Source organism: Hylobates moloch, unplaced genomic scaffold (assembly GCF_009828535.3).
Source record: "Hylobates moloch isolate HMO894 unplaced genomic scaffold, HMol_V3 SCAFFOLD_20, whole genome shotgun sequence".
Lineage (NCBI taxonomy): Eukaryota > Metazoa > Chordata > Mammalia > Primates > Hylobatidae > Hylobates > Hylobates moloch.
Window position 1 is genome coordinate 15,625,587 of NW_026652295.1, and position 21,422 is coordinate 15,647,008.

At 48.4% G+C, this 21,422-nt stretch overlaps 1 protein-coding gene across 2 annotated transcripts in view; it reads left to right on the forward strand.

Annotated features, from left to right (window-relative positions):
- Positions 1-21,422, forward strand: part of GMPR (guanosine monophosphate reductase) — a 60,377-nt gene that overhangs the window by 33,632 nt on the left and 5,323 nt on the right. For both annotated transcript variants that reach the window (XM_058432604.1, XM_032140464.2), the window contains exons 5-7: positions 5,085-5,166; positions 9,603-9,709; positions 16,619-16,661. In XM_058432604.1, coding sequence (XP_058288587.1) covers positions 5,085-5,166; positions 9,603-9,709; positions 16,619-16,661 — 232 coding nt within the window. The remainder of the gene's footprint in view (positions 1-5,084; positions 5,167-9,602; positions 9,710-16,618; positions 16,662-21,422) is intronic.

Consider the following 21,422-nt stretch of genomic DNA (forward strand, 5'->3'; position numbering starts at 1 on the left):
TGAGGGAGGTCTAGTATTCAACCCCAGATGTTTCTGAACTTATTTTGCCATAGATGTTGAGGCCTAAAGGAAAGCTAGAAAAATTGGGGCAAAGCAGTTTTTGTTTTTATTTTTGCCCAGAGATCTTTTGTCATTAGTTCTGTTCAGGCTGCAGTAACAAGATACCATAAACTGAATAGCTTATATTATAAAAATCAGAAGTTGACCTGGTGTGGTGGCTCATACCTGTAATCCTACCACTTTGGGAGGCCAAGACAGGCAGATTGCTTGAGCCCAGGAATTTGAGACCAGCCTGGTCAACATGGAGAAAGCCCATCTCTACTAAAAATACAAAAAATTAGCTGGACGTGGGGTCACATGCCTGTAGTCCCAGCTACTCAGGAGGCTGAGATGGGAGGATCACCTGAGCCTGGAAAGTTGAGGTTACAGTGAGCTGTGATTGCGCCATTGCACTCCAGCCTGGGTGACAAAGTGAGACCCTGTCTCAAAAATAAATAAATAATACAAATCAGAAGTTTATTTTCACAGTTCTGAAAGCTGAGAAGGCCAATATCGAGGCAGATTCGGTATCTGGTGAGGGCTGGCTTCCTGGCTCAGATAGATGGCCATCTTTTCATTGTTACGTCATGTGGAGCTCTCTCAGTCCTCTCTTAGAAGGCCACCAATCCCATTGTTGGGGGCTATGCCCTCATGACCTACCTAATTCACCTCCCCAAAATCCCACCTGCTAGTATCACCACCACCTTGGGAGTAAAGATTTCAGCACTTTAATTTTGGAGGCACGTAAACATTCAGACCATACCAACTTTTAAAAAAATGGTACAAAAGTTCTTGAAGTCTTGGCCACTTTTTATGTCTTTTCCATGACCTTCAACCTCTCCTTGACACAGAGGAGCAATTGTTGCCTTCCAGAGCATGGGGGAGCGCAAAACATGCTTGGCTTCCCTAGGAAGAGGGGTTGCCTATGAGAAACCTCCATCTGCCTGCCTCAGTGCTCTGGACAAGGGTTCATTGCTTCCATGTTGTCGTGGCTGCCCAAGAAATGAACCTGCATGAACTGCCTGGGTGACTGAGCCTGCTGTGCTGCTACGCACAGTCCCATTCTGACACCCCTGTATCCGTTCCACACCCAAGGTGCTTCATGACAAGATAAAGTAGACTCCTCACTTAATCACTCTGACCAGCTGCTTCCTGGCCCTTATTATCACACCCCATTCCCAGAGGCTGCTCGACGGCACACCGGGGACTTCACTAAAGCCTGACCACACTCCTGTCATATTCTCATTTCTGATTTGGTCTTTTTCTCTTTTCCCTTATTTTGCCCTTCTTGATTTCAAACTTGAATTGACAGCTCTTTGTTCCTGCCAGTGGAAACTCCCTCATCCTCCTGGAGGCATTCTTTCTTTGCAGTCCCTCATGGTTCAGACATTTCATAATCACTTTGGGTTTTTCCAGACAGTGTCAGTGACCACATTTGGACTATGGATGGATTCAGCAGCCACACAGGTAGCTGATGGGATGGAGAGACATTTGCACAAGCTTCTGGGTTACTAAAGCGGTGTCAGCCTTCTTGATGTTTTTAAGCTGACTTTGACTAGTTGAGGTGGCTCATACCTGTAATCCAAGCACTTTGAGAGGCAGAGGTGGGGGGATTACTTGAGGCCAGGAGTTAGACACCAGCCTGGGCAACATAGCAGGACCCTATCTCTGTTTTAAAAATAATTAAATAAGTAAGTAGAACTTACTTTGACTCTACCTGGTTGTACCTGGTACGTCTATGGTAAGCTGACTTGAATTAATTTATTTTGTCTAAAGTAGCCCCTTAAAAATAAAACGGTTAGTAGGTGGCGCCAGATTGGGGAAAAGAAATCCGCATCGAAAATGAAATTGTGGCCGGGCACAGTGGCTCATGCCTGTAATCCCAGCACTTTGGGAGGCTGAGGCAGGCAGATTGCTTGAGCTCAGGAGCTTGAGACCAGCCTAGGCAACAAGGCGAAACTCTGTCTCTACAGAAAATACAAAAATTAGCCAGGCGTGGTGGCATATACCTGTAATCCCAGCTACTTGGGAGGTTGAGGCAGGAGAACCGCTTGAGCCTGGGAGGTTCAGCCTGCAGTGAGCCGTTTGTGCCACTGCACTCCAGCCTGGGAGAGAAGAGTGAGACCCTATCTCAAAAAGAAAAAGAAAAGAAAACAAAATGTGTGGTGGGGTTAGCGTAGCTTCTCTAAAGTTTTTGTGGTTTTGTTTGGTTGCTTAGCAAGTCAGCCACTGGGGAAGAACTGGAGCTCGCGCCCTGCTTCTTAGGCTCCTGTGAGGTTCTCTGTCAGGGACAGAGCTCATCATGCTGTTCCTCCCACTGTAAAAAACAAAACTGAATACTCCTGCCCCCATTTAATTATAAAAGTAACACACTTTCTAGTATAAAATCTAGAAAAGATTAAAGAAGAAACAATAAAAGTTTGATCATCTCTTCACCTAGACATCATCTGTTAGCATTTTGGTGTATTTTTTCATACACACATACAATTTTTTTAATAACAAAATTGAGATTTCTATTTCTCCCAATATTATACTAAAAGCATTTAAGCATTTTTCCCACGCTGTTAAACCACTCTTAGGCCGGGTGTGGTGCCTCACACCTGTAATTGCAGCACTTTGGGAGGCCAAAGTGGGCAGATCACCTGAGGTAAGGAGTTCGAGACCAGCCTGGCCAACTTGGCAAAACCCCGTCTCTACTGAAAATACAAAAATTAACTGGGCAGGGGTGTGTGTGCCTGTAATACCAGCTACTAGGGAGTCTGAGGCAGGAGAGTCTTGAACCCGGGAGGCAGAGGTTGCAGTGAGATCATGCCACTGCACTCCAGTCTGGGTGACAGAGCAAGACTCCATCTCAAAAGCAAAACAAAACAAAAAGCCACTCTTAAAAACACCACATGGATGGGTCATAAATTGTTGGATCATTTCATTTTGGGGAATATATTTACAGTTCTGCACTGTTACAGATAATACATCTTTGTAGTTAAATGTTTGTCCACACTATGATTATTTCCTTGGGAGAGAATCTTAGAAGAATTATTGAATACAAGGGAGCGCCTATTTCTTTTATACGGACAAGTTGCTTTCTGGGAAAACTCATACTACGATAAATTTTCCCAGAAGAAACAGAGATTCTGTCTGATGTTTTCTCTTTAGTATTTACTGTTTACAACTATTGATAATTTGTTAAGTGAAAAGTAGTACCTCATAGGTACCTTAGTTTACATTTGGTTATTCGGGAGGTTGAACACTTTCCATTTTTCTTAGCCACTTTTATTTCGGTAGTGTATTCATGTCCTTTGGCACTTACTCTATGAGGTGTTAGTGTTTTTCTTACAGGTTTGTAAGAGCTCTTATTATGTTAAGGATAATAACCCTTTGTCGAAATTGTAGATATTTTTCTCTACCTGGGTATTTGTTGATTGTATGAATATCTGTGTTTACATGTATTTAAGTTTTTTTTTTTCTTTTTTTTACATAGAGACGGGATTTTGCCATGTTGCCCAGGCTGGTCTCGAACTCCTGGGCTCAAGCAATCCACTTACCTCAGCCTCCCAAGTGTTGTGATTATAGGCGTGAGCCACTGCACTTGGCCAAGTTTTTAGTTTTTATGTAGACAGCTCTGTCATTATGTTTTTTCACTTTTATGCTTATTGAAAGTATTCAAGGTTTCCTTCTGAATTTGGGGAGTATAACTTTAATTTTAATTCTTTAATCTACCTCTAGTCCTCTTTCTGGGCCATCTGTGATTTTTCCACTGTCAGCTACTGTTTGGATTAAAGCTTTGAGCCCTCCTCATCACCTTTTCCCCACATCCTTTTATATGAAGTTAAAAGTCATTTTGTCTACGTTAAAAAAGAAAAATTCCCGCTGGGAAGCAATTCAGAGAGAAGACACTTGGACTTCAGTGTAAAAAACATGAGTGGAATGAGTAAGGATTCATTTTGCAAAATATGACTTTGCACAGTTGTGAAAACTCAGCCAGGGCATCTTGCCAAGTATCCTATATACCGGCTGAAGAATCCACAGGGCAGTGAGTTGTAATAAAAAGGGCTATTTTTGCACTCCTACACTCCTGCAGTGAAAGAACTTGTACTATTTCCAAACCAGACACATCCTTCTAGTTGATAGATTCTGCCACTTCCTGGAGGGTTGTGTGTTCTTAGGCCAAAGCTTCATATTCTGTAAACTGAGCACGTGCTGATGCTATGTGGTCCATGAGGGCTCATCTGCCTTTTCCTGTCTAGATGGGAATCCCAGCCCTAGAGAATGGGGCACACTGCTATTTTCTTAACTGTGTTTTCTAATTCTGACTCTCTGGGGTTCTATAGAGATTCTTCAGGGGTTTTGCAAACTGTGAAACTTTTTTTTGCCCAACACTAAAGATTTTGATTACCAAGAGAGTGTTTCATTGCTGACTTTTTGTATTAGGGTCCCTCTAAGATTTTTTTTTTTTTTTTTTTTTTTTTTAGACAGTCTCGCTCTGTCGTCCAGGCTGGAGTACAGTGGTGCCATCTTGGCTCACTGCAACCTCTGCCTCCCGGGTTCAAGCGATTGCCCTGCCTCAGCCTCCTGAGTAGCTGGGACTACAGGCATGCGCCGCCAGGCCCAGCTAATTTTTGTATTTTTAGTAGAGACGGGGTTTCACCATTTTGGCCAGGATGGTCTCAATCTCTTGACCTCATGATCTGCCTGCTTCAGCCTCCCAAAGTACTGGGATTACATGCATGAGCCACCAAGCCCAGCCCCCTCTAAGATTGTTGTTGTTGTTGTTGATTGCTGAGATGTCTGAAAAGCCGTGACCTGGACACTCTAAGATCTCTTCTAGTTCTTAAATCATATAATGCTGTATCTTCTCATGCCAACAGCTCACCCAAGGGGCCTTTCCCAAAAGTGGTCTCCAGGTATGAAATTCTGTGTTCCTTTTTTGTCCCCCAGCTGCCTGGTGGCTTTAGGACCTGCACATCCATGTGTTCAGGTGTGGGGTTCCTCACCTTTATGCCAGCAATAGTAGTTCATGATCATGAGCTGTATTCTTTCTGTCTCAGGCAGGGAACGTGGTGACAGGAGAAATGGTAGAAGAGCTTATTCTTTCCGGAGCAGATATCATCAAAGTGGGAGTTGGACCAGGTAAGACTTGTTAGGAGCACAGCAGAGGGCGTGTGTGGGGAAGAATGGGATCTGGGGCTTGCAGGGACTGGAGATCACTGGAAGGGGATGCATGAATGACTCATTCACAGATATTTAAAGCACGCTTTTTCTGGAAGCATAATTGAGCTTCTCGGGGAAGCCCCTGATGAAAAGTATTCTTGAGCTGCTTGTTGATGCCCCCAGGGACCTTCTAAATTATGGTTAGAGTATATGGATGTGGTCAGAATACGAGGGCTTGTTTTCAGAACCAATGTGGAAGAATGTACATTTCACTAATGACCCCATACACCTTGAAGAGGAAGGTGATAGGTGAAGAATCCATACAGACAGTTAATAAACATGAATGACTCCAGTTTATGTGAATGTTTGAGGGACCCCAAACATTGCAAATAAGCTTGCAGTGACGAGGCCACATTCACACTTGACCCATCGCCTAGGTAATGAGCACCTTTGGCTCCTCACCTGATACGTATTAGATGTAGATTTTTGCCCATGTTCTTCTCCCAGGCATGCTTTCTTAGGAACACCCATTGGCATCTTAAGCAGAAGAACGAGGTAGAGCCTTCTGTCCTTGTCATGGGTGGCGCCATTTTTTCATGGGGCAGAGTTACTGTTCGCTTTCCTTCTTTGCCCTGCTTGAAGATGAGCTGCCATGTTTTAAATTCATCCATGCACATCCAGTATTAACCAGGCACTAAAATTGAGGAGCAAGAAAGAAGATACACATTTTCACTTGGGACTAAAAAACAGCAAAGATTTTTCAAAAGAATCTCACACCCAAATGACACTACCAAAAAAGGAAGCAAACCTAAACCCATGAGAGGAATCTGTGGGAAAACGCACAGCTGGGAGGCACAGGAGACGCTGTTGAGCTGTGACTTGGCTCTGTGATCAGCCTGAGGGAACTGGATGTGTATGAAGAGAATATTAGGAAGAAGAGCCCTAGATTCATAAAAATACCCAAGCTTTTAACATACAGGGAGATTTTCAAGGTTAAGTTTTTCATATTGCCACTCATTTAAGCCAGCTAATAATGTATTCTGAGCAAGTGGGAAGAGGTCTTTACTGAGTGTCTACCATTATTGAAAAGGCAAAGAAAAGATAAGGCCTCGTTCTTCCTTGCCAGGCTGCCTCCTCTTAGGGCAGGCTGTAATAGGCAGACTGATAATAGAACAAAATAGGCTAATAGACTAGGAAGACTCTTTTTAGTCCCAAAGGCAGGGACACTCACTAGTCACCTGTTTAATCAGAAATATAGGCCTGATGCGGTGGCTCACGCCTGTAATCCCAGCACTTTGGGAGGCCAAGGTGGGTGGATCGCTTGAGCCCAGGAGTTTGAGACCAGCCTGGGCAACATGGTGAAACTCTGTCTCTACTAAAAATAGAAGATAAAAATTAAAAAGTAGTCAGGCACAGTGGCATGCACCTGCAGTTTCAGCTACTTGGGAGGCTAGAGTGGGAGGATCACCTGATCCTGGGAGGTGAAGGTTGCGGTAAGCTGAGATCGTGCCACTGCACCCCAGTCTTGGTGATAGAACAAGACCCTGTCTCTAGAAAAAAAAAGGAAATATGTATTGAATGTTCACTAGCTATCATTGTGTTGGGCGGGTGCTGTACAGGATGTAAAGGTGTGTGAGAAGCTTCTTGGCTCTCGAAGCTTTTTTTTTTTTAAGACAGTCTTGTTCTGTTGCCCAGGCTGGAGTGCAGTGGTGCGACCTCAGCTCACTGCAACCTCCGTCTCCCAGGTTCAAGTGATTCTTCTGCCTCAGCCTCCTGACTAAGTGGGATTACAGGCATGCGCCACCATGCCTGGCTAATTTTTTGTACTTTTAGTAGAGACGGGGTTTCACCATGTTGGCCAGGCTGGTCTCGAACACCTGGCCTCAGGTGATCCGCCCGCCTTGGCCTCCCAACGTGCTGGGATTCCAGGTGTGAGCCACCACGCCTGGCCCTCTCAAAGCTTTTCTAGATGTGATCTCGAACATTTACTACACTTGTTTTCTTCTTGCACATCTCTGTGTCTGCATTCTGTTTCCCCAGAAGCTGTACTGTCCTTCTGCTCTCACTGTCTCTCCCCACCCCTCTGGCTGTCTGTGTAGAACAGATGTGACTAAAGAGAATAAGGGTGTAGTCCCAGCTACTCAGAGAGGCTGAGGCAGGAGAATGGCGTGAACCCGGGAGGCGGAGCTTGCAGTGAGCCGAGATTGCGCCACTGCACTCCAGCCTGGGTGACAGAGCGAGACTCGGTCTCAAAAAAAAAAAGGAGAATAAGGGGCTTTCTCTGAGCCCGATGCATGGGAGCTACTTCTTTAAATTGTAGTCCATATTTAAGTCTCACACATTCTTTATGGTAAAAACATTGCGTATTACGTATCTAAATGATAGCATTATTGGATGTCTATTGATTGATAGATTTCATTCATTATTGAGCAACTCCTGGGAACTGGGAGAAAGCATCAGAAATGGATTCCCTGCCCCTCTAGTCGGAAGAAAATATGCACCAACTTCTTCTTTCACCTGGGTGCTAATCAAACATGCCTGTGTGTTATTTGAAGCTTCTTCCTTGGCTGTTTCCAAGAAAGGCAATTGGCTTACCCTTTATAGAGCCCTCACCATGATCAGAACCCCAGGCCTACTGCAGCTGAGGCCCCCACCCCTGGATCTAGCAATTGAATGGGAGAGGAGGAGAAAAGCCGAGGCTGAACCAGAGGTTAAACCTTTTATTCTGCCGTGCACAACGTCCCGTTGCAGGGCGGGGGGAAGGCGCCTTCGTGGGAATGAGACTTGTTGGCTCCGGGACTGTGAGTGACACATAGCAGGACACAGGGAGCTACAGGACTTCTGTGGACTCTGCCCCACAGCTGATGCAGGAAAGGGGCTTGCCCTGTCTCTCCTGGTTTCTCTGCTAAATCCAGGCCTGGGGAACACAGACACACTTCTTCGTCTGATCTTGTCCCTTAAGATCCCTGGCAGAAATTAGCATCCTACAAGGTGGTGCCGGCCAGGAGCCGGAGAGGAGCCTGGGCCTCAAAGCATCCCACCCCCGAGTCTGGTGGGAGGGAGGAGCTCACTTCTACCTTTACCCTGTCCCCAGAGCGCCCTCTCGTGCACACCACAAGACCTCCGGGAGGGGCTGAGTGAGTGGCAGTGGAGACAGGGCTGTGGGTGACTCATTCATTCTTGAGTCCACACATTCTTTCAGTGACTATTTATAGTGCCTTATTATATATGAGGCTCTGTTCTCAGCACCTGATAGCAACAGTGAATGTCCATGGAGCTGACCACCCAGCAGAGAAGACAGACCCTTAACATTCTCACACAGATCCTGATTGAAATGCCTCTTTTTGAAACTGTGATGAACAACTCCCCTGGGGCAGTGACATTTAAGAAGAAGCTGGAAAGATGAGAAGGGTTTGGCTAGGCGGGCTGGTACAGAGGGGAGTGTCCAAGAGAGAGAACATGGTGTACAGAGTCCCTAAGGTGGGAAGAAACTTGCCCCATTGGAGAAGCAGTGGGGAGGGAGGGGAGCAGATGGAGCTTTGATGCTGCTGATCTGGGTAAAGTGGGGTGCTGTGGCCACACCGGGAAGCTTGAATAAGGGGAGGTATGATAAAGAGGTCAGAGTGCGACTTGGCCTGGACCCAACTGGGAGAATAACCAGGACTGGGGCTGACCGTGGGACGGGACAGGCAGGCAGGAGGGTGCTGGTGTGAGCCCTGCCCTGGAAGTGAACCTTGGGCTGGGCTGCAAGGGACTTGAGGTGGGGCAGCCAGGAGGGAGATGGACAAACAGCTGCGCCCTGTGGAGCACAGAGCTGAGTGAGAGCAGGTGAGGGTGTGGAGGGTGTGGTGCTGCAGGTCAGGCCCTGGGCCAAGCAGTATCCCTCCCTGTGCCATTTGTTCTCTGCCACAACCCCAGGAGGTTGTGTTTCTCTTTGCATTTTACAGGCCAGGCAGTGAGGCTTAAGAGGGGTGAGTCATTTGACAAAGGTTGAAGGTAAAGAAGCTATGAGGCTGTGGGAGGATTCTGAGAGGTCCTTTAAAGCAGAGTGTAGATTTGTAGAAAGGTGGAAAGGAGTGGGTGTTTAAGTGTGGAAAGGTCAGTGCCTGGCTATTGCATGGAAGCTGATGCCACAGGGAGGAGTGGCCCTGACAGGTGCATGGTGGAGGGGAAGGCGATGTCTGGGACATCAGCCAGTGACAGTGATGAGGACCGGAAGGGGTGCATGGCCAGGCGGTGTGGTTTTCAGCGACCTCCATTGTGCAGATGGGGCAGCCCGTTCCCCACATCTCCTCTGCCACAGAGGTTCACCCTGGTCACTAGAGCAGGGCTGCGAAGGTGATGGGGGCACATTTCATTTCACAGTCTTCTCATGTATAACCGTCTATTTGGGGGCAACTTCTTTCTCTGTGCAGGTTCTGTGTGCACCACCCGCACCAAGACAGGAGTGGGGTACCCCCAGCTGAGTGCTGTCATTGAGTGCGCTGACTCTGCCCATGGCCTGAAGGGCCACATCATCTCTGTGAGTCTCCACCCAGGGCTGGGGCTGGGGTGTCTTGTGAGGCCCCTGCTCCCTCGCTGCTCTTCTTCCACTGGCTGGGCATTCTGTGGGCATGGGAGGGAGCTGGGCACTGCGGTCACAGCGCTGACATTCAGCAGAAACAGAGACCCTGCTGCCCACGGATTCCACAGTGAGGGTGGCAGGCCCAGTAGGCAGAAGCCGTACAAGCAGGTGGGTGGTCTATCCGATGAGGGATGTGCAGGCAGCTTTCAGAGCACAGGGTAGGCCAGGCCACAGCTTGCTGGAACAGTTGTAATAAAGCCCCACAGACTGGGGGCTTAAATTTCAGTGTCTCACCGTTCTGGAGACGAGAAGGCCAACATCAAGGTGTTGGGGGGGCCACACTCCCTCTCAGGGCCCCAGGGAAGGATCTGTTCCAGGCCGCTCTGTGACCTTCTGCTGGTTCCTTAGCTTGTGACATCCTCTCTGTGTGCGTCTCTGTGTGCAAACATTCCCTTTTCCTGAGGATACTAGTCCTTTTGGATCAGGGGCCACCCTCCTCCAAGATGTCCTCATCTTAACTGATGACATGTCCATTGTCCCTGTTTCCAAATAAGGTCACATTCTGAGATGCTAGGGGTTAGGATGGCAACATGTGAGTTTTGGGGGGGGGGACCCAGTTGAACCCATAACAGGCCACAAATCCCATATTCAGGGTCAGGGAAGGTTTCCTGGAGTGTAATAGAGAGACCTGATGGTTGAAAAGGAATTTTTCAGATGAGAAGAAAAAAGGGAACAGAAAAGCACCGGGGAACCAAATCTCAGTCACTGCATCTGGGGTGAGTGAGCTGAGAGAGGCAGGCGTGAGGGGCAGCAGGAGATAAGCTTGAGGGCAAGTATGGACAAGAGCTGTGGGATCCAGCTTTAAGGATGGGACTTCTCCAAGAGCACTAGGGAGCTATTGCAGAGGTCTGAGCAGGAGAGTGCCCAACTCACTGCCTTGGGGCAGATTGAAAGGGGCAAAATAAAAAAGAGCCCAGCTGAGACAGTGTTAGTAATTCAGGGGGGAGGTGACTGTGCCCTGCAGCAGGCTTGAAAGCCATCTCCAGAATTGACTGACATTTGGGAGGCAGAATTAAACAAGTGTCGGCAATGGAGTAGGTGCTTGGGGGGCACTGGAGAAGGAGAAGGAGGAGCAAGGTTGTGGCTGGCTCACGTGCTGGCTTACCTGGAAGATGGCTGCAAAGGAAGAGGTTCGGGGCTGGTGTGGTGTTCACTATGGCACGTGTCTGTTGATTTTGAGGTGCTTGAGGGGCATCAGAAGGGAAATTGCACATGAGGCATTGTGTTCATGGTTGGAGACTTGGCAGCTTTTAGCCCATAGATGATGAGAGTCTTGGGAGTGGTGCTCAGGTAACAACTGAAGCTAAGATCAAGGTTTTTCACTCGCTGTCCAGTGCAAATTGCCTGGGCTCCTTCTAATGCCTCATCCAAGTTTTTCACCCACCCATCCATTCATCCAGCAAGTATCTATTAAGCATCTACTATGATAGTAGGTAAAATAAATGGTCAAAGGTTTATTGGTTAATGACAGAGTTCTAAGACCCTCCACTCAATACCCTTTGCCCCAGTGAACAAATTAATATCCATTTATTGAGCAACTAGTGTGTAAAAGGCTGACATAGAACTGTCGGTCTACATTTGCTAAGAGGTTATTCAACTCACGGGAGCAGCCAGGCAGTAGTACCATTCCGCAATATGTCAGTGGTTCTCAAATCCTGAGTGCAGCCTTGTCTGAGGCTGGCTGCATGAGGATCACCAGAAAGGCTTTTACAAATCAACATTCTGGGACCCCATCCTAGTGAACTGGCTCTTTCAGAGGTTGGTCCCCAAAATCCCCATATGTAATTAGTCCTGTCTCCATTACCTAATAATGTTAACCATTGAGCATCTCCATCAAGTCAAAACTTGGACCCTATATCGTAAGTGTTGAATGACCACTATTTCCAAAGTAGTGGAGTTCTGATTAATAAAGTTTTACTCTGAACATATTCTGAGATCCTTATGTCTTTCTAGAAACTTCAAACTTGCTTAGTTTACAGGGCTGTTTGGCCAAAGATTGGTGGTACGTAGGGTGGGGTGGAGGCTCTGTGTGCCCCAGAGGTGAATCTGATTGGAAATCAACTTAGCATCTCTTTACTCAGTACCACCTAATTTATAGTGTATCTCATCAGTTCTCTTAAGTGTGGTGCCCAGACCAGCAGCAACAGTATAAACTGAGAACTTGTTAGAAATTCTTGGGCCCCACCATCGAGGTGACCTACAGAATCAGAACTCTGCAGGTGAGGCCCAGGAACCTGTTTTAACACGAGCCCTCCAGGTAGTTCTGATGTCCTCTCAAGTGTGAGGCCCACTGACTTATAGAGTAGAGGCTCAGCATACACTGGCGGGGTGAGTGTTCCTGAACCAGGTCTCATCTGCCGGTGCCCAAGGCAGCAACTTCTCTGAATTTAACAGTTAGGGACAATGACATCCCAAGCCTGGGGCACTGGTGCAATCGGAAGGTAGCACTTCTGATCTTGCCTGTGTTCTCTGAGGTTTTTTTCTTTTTCTTTTTTACTTTTTTATTTATTTTTTATTTTTTTGAGATGGAGTCTTGCTGTATCGCCCAGGCTAGAGTGCAGTGGCACAATCTCAGCTCACTGCTAGAACGCCTCCCGGCTTCAAGCGATTCTCCTGCCTCAGCCTCCCGAGTAGCTGGGATTACAGGCACGTGCCACCATGCTCAGCTAATTTTTCTTTGTATTTTTAGTAGAAGTAGGGTTTCACCATGCTGGCCAGGCTGGTGTCGAGCCCCTGACCTCATGATCCACCTGCCTCAGCCTCCCAAAGTGCTGGGATTACAGGTGTTAAGCCACCACGCCCGGCCTCCGAGATTCCTTTTAACATCAATACTGAGAGGTCTCCTAGATGGAGTTAGGAGTTCCATTTAGCCGGAAAAGCAAATGAATGGACTTAGTAGAATTGGGACCCTTGCCCTCAGCTCAGCTGTAAGCAGCTGAGTGTCTTGGGGTTCAGAGCAGCCATTGCCCCCACACTCCCTTTGTCTAACAGGGCACGGGCACATTTCTCTCACTTGCCTGTAGCCCTGAACCTGCTGGAAACCCACCAGATGTTTTGGATCCTGCCACTTGGTCCAATTTCCTTCCAGCTGTCCCATTTTACCCTTCATTTGCTGAGTTAGCACATTGGTGCCATTGAAGTTCAAAGGAAGCCACAACATGGTGTCTGTTCAGCATGTGCTGATACCCAAGAGGCTGGGCTTCAGTCATGTTTCTGTTGTGGCCCACATGGGCTTCAGAGAGGCAGAGAGAGGAAAAATTCAGGATACTTCCAGCACAGGTGAAGATTAAGGTGGGACCAGTTAATTTTTTGTTGTCACACCATTATTTAGAAATACCTAAACAAATTCATTCAAATAATTAATCTTTTTTTTAGTCAGGAAAATTTTCCCAACAAAATATGTTTAACCTAGGAAAAGTTAGAAATGCAAATAAACATAAAAAGGAAAATAAGTATTAGCAGTAATGCTATCATCTTAAGATAACCCCTGGTTCTAAACTTGTTTTTCCATTTTTATAGCTGTGTGACCTTAGGAGAGTTGCTTAACCTTTCTGAGCCTCTGACCACTGCCCGCTGCCCCCACCCCACCCCTCCCCCGCTGTCTACACAATATCTCCTTCAAGTTCATGAGTTTGAATGGAAAAATGACTTTTAAGTTCATAATAGTTGCTGGTTCTTAGTAGGTGACTGACTTGAACTCCTTTCTCTGCCTGCTCCATGTTTGCCATCACCATCCTTCCTTTGTTTTAGGAATGAGCAAGTATTTTTCTTTTTTCTTTTTTGTTTTTTCATTGTCAGTATTCAACATAATGTGAGCAAGTATGTTTTTTTTCTTTTTCTTTTTTTTTTTTTTTTTTGAGACAGAGTCTTGCTTTGTCACCCATGCTAGAGTGCAGTGGCATGATCTCGGCTCACTGCAACCTCTGTCTCCCAGGTTTAAGTGATACTCCTGCCTCAGCCTCCCGAGTAGCTGGGATTACAGGCACACGCCACCACACCCAGCTATTTTTTGTAGTTTTAGTAGAGACGGGGTTTTACCATGTTGGCCAGGCTGGTCTTGAACTCCTGACCCTAGGCGATCTGCCTGCCTCAGCCTCCCAAAGTGCTGGGATTACAGGTGTGAGCCACCGTGCCTGGCCTGAGCAAGTATTTTTAAGCAAAAGAGTCAGGCTGACAATTCACAAGTTATCATTCATATCCTGTGATGCCGTTTGTACTTAAATATAATGTTAACTCTTTTGGAAAAGCAAAAAAAGGACTCCTTGTACATTACTGCTTTGAATACTTGCACAGAACAGAATACTAGCCCAAATGTTGTTGTTTTTAACAACCTTTCAGCAGCTATGAATGTTTATGTGTGAAGACACATGTATGTCTTAGATTGCTGGTGCTACTCTGCTTCCCGAGAACATGAAAGGACACTTTGAACAGTTCTGGAAATATAAACAGTGGCAGGAATTAGACTGCCCTCTCTGTCCTAAGGCATCATGTGAAGTTGGATTGCTCTTGGTTAAATGTGCAACCATTAACCACATATGGTTGTTTGGTCTACGCTGTCCATTTCACAAGTGCACATACAAAAGCACCCTGTGAGCAGATGATGCCGTAAATATGATTTCCTCTTTGCAACACGCCATACAGTTGTATTAACTGTTGATCTCTTGGCCCATCCTGGGAAGAGAAAGGCTGATTTTCTTGGGGTCCCAGTGGCACAGGGCTCCTGATTCAGGCCTTATCACTGACCAAAATAATATGAAATTTTCAGGACACCACAGGAGACACAAATGAGTGAACAAAAGAGTGATTTTTTTAAAAGTCATACACGTGTAGGACTTATTTTAATGGGAGCATGAGTTTATTTAATGTGTTTGAGGCCAGAAGTGTGGAACACTGTGTAGAGCTGGTTTTCATAAAGAGATAAAGCACTTTAAAATTAATTGGCAGGGCAAGCGAAGGGCATTTTGAGGTTGTACCTTTGAAAGGTAAAGTAAATAAATATGCCAGGATTTTGAAGCATTAACAAGGGGTATACAGCCACAAGCCCTGTCTCTGTCTTTACACAGTGGGTTTGGGCCAGATAACATATGGCAGGACCACCTCTGGAGTAATTATTCCTCAGTGCTCTGTGGCCCTCTAGGGGTCAGAGAAGCCATGTATGAATAACACATTTGATTGAGGAAATAACCATGGTCAGTAAATGTTTGTAAAGAAAAGGTCCAGCCTTCACACTTAACCTTTTGATCAGAGCTGCAAAGAAGTAGTGAAACAGTATTAGAGTTCTAGCTCCTGGAGTGACAGGCCTCACTGGTAGATAGAGAAAGGGGACTGAGTCACAGAGACCCTATGTTCTCAGTCTGAGATGTTCTTCACAAGGTGGTTCATCCCATTTCCCTGCTCTCCAACTCCAGAGGTGCATGCACCTTCCTGCAGGTTGTAACACGGCGTAGCCTGGGTACCCTGTCTTTTCTCTATTCCTTCCCAAAGTGGGTCCCACCTTCTGCGGACAGGTGCTTCCCTCTGAGGCCCTGCTGTTTCTCCTAGACCCACACTTAGCTTTGGGCTGTGTCACTGTCACGTGAGCCCTGACACTATTGCTGTCTCCCCTTGTGCCATGGCTTTCGTGACTGTCCCTGTGTGTCTGGCTGCTGCTCCAGGGTACTGTTGCCGTTCTTTTGCCCCTTGAATTGCACCCAGGCTACATTAGGAATAGCAGGTAGCAGCCTGGGCATTTGGTGTCTTGTGTTTGTAAGAAAATGCAGCTAACGGCTGGGTGTGGTGGCTCATGCCTGTAATCCTAGCACTTTGGGAGGCCGAGGTGGGCGGATCACCTGAGGTCAGGAGGTCAAGACCAGCCTGGCCAATGTGGCGAAACCCTATCTCTACTAAAAGTACAAAAAGTAGCTGGGCTTGGTGGTAGGCACCTGTAATCGAGCTACTCGGGCGGCTGAGGCAGGAGAATTGCTTGAACCCAGGAGGAGGCAGAGGGTGCAGTGAGCTGAGATCACGCCACTACACTCTAGCCTGGGCAACAAGAGTGAGACTCTGTCTCAAAAAAAAAAAAGAAAAAAAAAAGAAAAAGAAAAGAAAATGCAGCTAGCTCTGCATCCTAGAAGACTTGTACTGTGTGGCTGGTGTTTAAACATTACCCGCAACAACTGGACCTTGCTGGGCAGCCCAAGATAACAGATTGGCCCTGCTACACATTAAACCAGCCCAAGTGTGGTCTGCATGGGCAGTGTGGGTGGAAGAACAGATGTTTGATTTTAAGGTAACTTTGTACCATACATGAGGAATAGGAGACATGGAGATACCTGGAAAGATAAAAGGATTAACTCAATGTCCTTTTCTTGGCTCTTACAAGAATTCAACCCTTGTACGAAATAAATCTCACCTCACAACAGGCAGAGAGGGAAAGGTGACTCCTGAGTGAGAATGAGCGTGGACAGTGGAATGGCTGGGTGTGTTACATAGGGGGCTGGCATGGGATGAGAGCCGAGCCCCTCTGCCACTCACAGCCCCTGCTGCCTCCTGCTCTGCAACAGAAGTGCCTGAGCCCAGGCAGGCAGGTGGGCAGTGGGTGGTGCCAGCTTCTGACCCACAGAGGAAGCCTGGGGAGTGAAAGGTGCAATATTGAGGAGAGTACACTCGATCAGACAACAGCAGCCGTGGTGGGGGGACTTGGGCCCGTGGGCTTGCTGGGGGCTGTGGTGGGTCTGAACCCCCAGTCACTAGGTCATCTGGGGGGAGAGGACAGCCTGGCTGAGGTCTCGCTGATGATATCCTGCCCTTGCTTTTTCCTCTGTGAAGGATGGAGGCTGCACGTGTCCAGGGGATGTCGCCAAAGCCTTTGGTAAGGCCGGGCCCTGGTGCAGAGGGAGGGAAGGAAGGAGGGAGGGAGCTCCCTGCACCTCTCCAGGTGGCAACTGAGGAGGGGGACCTGGTGGGAAAGTTCTGGGCCTCCTGGAGGTTCCTCTCCCTGGGTTTCAGCCCCAATTGGCCCAAATCCTGGACCGTGGCAGAGCAGGCCACAGATGCCGCAGGAGATAGATCTAGGGGCGACGTCCTGCAAGCCGGGAGTGGGTGAAGTCACGGCCTTTTCATCCCAGGGAAGAGAAAGCTCAGGGAACCTGTCCAAGGGGAGGTGCCAGGTGTGATGTGTAGGAACTACAGAGGGGGTTTTTTGGACCCAGCTTGGAGAAGTCCTGTGGAAGGGACAGGAGGAATCCCGCAGCGGTTTCTCACTGGAGGCTGGAGCCTGCCTCCCACTAGGGGGCAACAGTGCCTGCTGTGAGCCCGTGGGATTGAGGATGGGGAGCGGTGGTGGGAGGGCAGCAGGTCCTGAGCTTTTCTCGGGAAAGCACTAGACGCTCCAGCCTCTCAACACCACAAGCAGTAAAGTACGACTGCCGAGCCACGTGTTGGCCACAGAAACTGCAAATGGCATTCGGAAGTCAGAGCTGGCCGTGTGGCTGCAGGCTCCAGAATGTGAAATGGGGGTTGTGGGTGCCGGCGGGAGGCAGAAACGAAGCTCCGATGCCTCCGCCCTTTGCTGATGCCAGAAAAAAAAAAATGGTGGCAGGAAACTTTCTGTCATAGGAATTCTGTTCTTTTGTTTTTTGTTTTTAATTTTCAGGCTGGGTACGGTGGCTCACACCTATAATCCCAGCACTTTGGGAGGCCGAGGTGGGCGGATCACTTGAAACCAGGAGTTTGAGACCAGCCTGGACAATACCCCATCTCTACTAAAAATACCAAAAAAATTACCTGGGTGTGGTGGTGCACGCCTGTAATCCCAGCTACTCAGGAGGCCAAGGTGGGAGAATTGCTTGAACCTGGGAGCCAGAAGTTGCAGTGAACCGAGATCACGCCACTGCACTCCAGCCTGGGCGACAGAGTGACCCTGTCTCAAAAAGTATAAAAAATAAAAATTAAAAAATAAATGATCAGACAACCCTGATAGTGACAAAGGAAAACACAGGGCAGTGTTCTTAGCAAGAAGGTTTCATAGCAACCCAAAGAATGTCACAAAAAATGGCATTTAACCTCCTCCTAATCATAGATCTTATCTGTGGAAGGGAGTCTATAGACCTTCCACTGATTCCAGCTTCCTATTTTATAGTTGAGGGGACTGAGGCTCTAGGAGGGAATGACAAGGTCACAGCCCTACAATCAGGGGCAGAACAGGGAGAATACAGTGCCGCTGCTAGCTAGTGCTGTCACTTACCCTTTATTGTAAGGATCATCGGCCAAGGGCATTTTTATGATTGGTTTTCGAGCTGAATCTACTTAATACAGGTGGTGGTCCATCTTGGACTCTTTTGTGTTGCCTCACACATGCTCTCTGTACAGAGAGAGAGCCAAACATACTTTAAAGTGACTGGTCGTTGATAAGTGCCTTGTAGATCACGGTTCCTGGCCTTTGGACCACACTCAGCTCAGTCTCCTTTGGGTGCCATTCCCTCCTCCACTGTCTCTCAGTCAGTGCGGCCGTACCTGTGCCAAGACTCAGTGGAGCGAGAGGGACCTTGTCAGGGAAGGATGCAAGAGTGTCCCGAAAGGAAAATGGTTGGGAACCCCCTCAAAGCGTTCTTTAGTGGGTTTGTTCTCTGCGTTCCTGCTGTTGACATCTGCTCCCTTGCAGCTGCCGCAGAGGTGCTGTGCTCCTGAATTGTGGTCGGCAAGAATCCTGGCTGGACACCAGTTATCCTCTGCCTCCTTAAAATCATGGCAGGAGGACCAGGGAGTCAGCATTCGTGTTAGGAACCCTGAAAGGGGAGGGTCTTCAGAGGTTGCTGCCACTTAGGAAGGTTGCGTTGTGCTTTGCTTCCCTGAGTGCTAGAAAAGCTCGCCTGTCAATGGTGAACGGAAGGCACCGTAACGCCAACGCAAACCCCAGAGTGCTCTGCCAATGTTTAAATGACCAAATCGAAGGCATCAGGGCCACTTTCAGGAGTTCCTATGTTTCCTCCTCCTAATTAGGATTTGCCAGGCTCCCCTCCTCTTTCATCCTATTACTTAATACATCCGCGCCCTGCTACTGTCTTGCTCTGTTCTAAATATAAACCCTCAGTAGGGCTTACTCAGGGGAGGTTGTAGTGAGAGGTGACAAGCATGCTAGCAGTCCTCACAGCCCTCGCTTGCTCTCGGCGCCTCCTCTGCCGGGGCTCCCACTTTGGCGGCACTTGAGGAGCCCTTCAGCCCGCCGCTGCCCTGTGGGGAGCCCCTTTCCGGGCTGGCCAAGGCCGGAGCCGGCTCCCTCAGCTTGCAGGGAGGTGCGGAGGGAGAGGCGCGAGTGGCAACCGGGGACGCGCGCCGCACTTGCGGGCCAGCTGGAGTTCCGGGTGGGCTGGGCTTGGCGGGCCGTGCACTCGGAGCGGCCGGCCGGCCCTGCCGGCCCCGGGCAACGAAGGGCTTAGCACCCGGGCCAGCGGCTGCGGAGGGTGCGCTGGGTCCCCCAGCAGTGCCAGCCCACTGGCGCTGCGCTGGATTTTTCTCCGGGCCTTAGCTGCCTCCCCGCGGAGCAGGGCTTGGGAGCTGCAGCCCGCCATGCCTGGGCTTCCCCGCCCCCTCCATGAGCTCCTGTGCGGCCCGAGCCTCCCCGATGAGCGCCGCCCCCTGTTCCCCGGCGCCCAGTCCCATCGACCACCCAAGGGCCGAGGAGTGCGGGCGCACGGCGTGGGACTGGCAGGCAGCTCCACCTGCAGCCCCAGAGCGGATCCACAGGGTGAAGCCAGTGTGGTTGGGACGTGGAGAACCTTTATGTCTAGCTCAGGGATTGTAAATACACCAATCAGCACTCTGTATCTAGCTCAAGGTTTGTAAACACACCAATCAGCACCCTGTGTCTAGCTCAGGGTTTGTGAATGCACCAATCGACACTCTGTATCTAGCTACTCTGGTGGAGACTTGGGGGAACCTTTGTGTCAACACTCTCTATCTAGCTAATGTGTTGGGGAGGTGGAGAACCTTTGTGTCTAGCTCAGGGATTGCAAACGCACCAATCAGCGCCCTGTCAAAACAGACCACTTGGCTCTACCAATCAGCAGGATGTGGATGGGGCCAGATAAGAGAATAAAAGCAGGCTGCCCGAGGCAGCAGTAGCAACCCGCTTGGGTTTCCTCCTTTCGTGTGGAACCTTTGCTTTTTGGCTCTTTGCAATAAATATTGCTGCTGCTTACTCTTTGGGTGCGCACTTCCTCTGTTAGCTGTAACAGTGATTGGGAAGGTTTGTAGCTTCCCTTCTGAGCTAGCAAGACCACGAACCCACCAGAAGGAAAAAACTGAACACATCTCAACATCAGAAGGAAAAAACTCCAGACACACCACATTAAGAGCTGTAATACTCAGGGCAAGGGTCTGTGGCTTCATTCCTGAAGTCAGTGAGACAAAGAACTCGCCAATTCTGGACACTAGCAGTTCCTTATTTAATAGTTGGTGAAGAATTGTACTGCACGGTGACCCATGAGCAAAATGGGAAATGATGACTTTTTTTCTCCCACGTTTTTACTTTGACAGCTAATCATTCAGTGTCTATCATGTGCAATGCACTTAGGATAAACAACCAGCCCTGGGCCTGTTCCAGCATAGTCCACAAAGACAGGCAGCTTCAGTACTTCAGTCTTCTGTGCCTGTCCTGGAAATGTGCTGTCATTCGGGGGTTAGTCTAGCATAGTATTTACTCTGGAAGTCTAATGTGCAGCATTGTGGTGCAGGTGGAGTTTCACACGACTTCCACAACACAGGGCCTTCCTTCCTTGAAGCTGTCCTCTAGTGTAGGAGCTTCAGTCTGTTCTGAGGCCCTTTCCTGATGTATAAGCACAGGGAGTGTCAGAGTGGAGAGCTTCAAGTACAGACCAGACACCTGAGGGGGCTATCATAGAGGAGTCATAGCATTAAGTACAAAATTAGATAACTTGTTCTCTAAGATACTGCCCAATTTTTTATTTATTTATTTATTTTAGATGGAGTCTCCTCTGTTGCCCAGGCTGGAGTGCAGTGGCATGATCTTGGCTCACTGTGACCTCCGCCTCCTGGGTTCAAGCGATTTCCAGCTAATTTTTGTATTTTTAGTAGAAATGGGGTTTTATGTTGGCCAGGTTGGTCTTGAACTCCTGATCTCAAAAGTGATTCACCTGCCTGGGCCTCCCAAAGTGCTAGGATTACAGGCCTGAGCCACCGTGCTTGGCGGAATACTCCCCAATTCTTTTTTTTTTTTTTTTTTTTTTTTGAGACGGAGTCTGGCTCTGTTACCCAGGCTGGAGTGCAGTGGCGCGATCTCGGCTCACTGCAAGCTCCGCCTCCCGGGTTCACGCCATTCTCCTGCCTCAGCCTCTCCGAGTAGCTGGGACTACAGGCGCCCGCCCGCCACCACGCCCGGCTAATTTTTTTGTATTTTTAGTAGAGATGGGGTTTCACCGTGGTCTCGAGCTCCTGACCTCGTGATCCTCCCGCCTCGGCCTCCCAAAGTGCTGGGATTACAAGCGTGAGCCACCGCGCCCGGCCCTACTCCCCAGTTCTTAATGTTTCTCTGATTCTAAAAGAGTTGGATCTGAGGAAGGTGGTCGTAGTTAGCCATTAAAAGCCATTCAGCATGGTCCAGTATATGGGACAC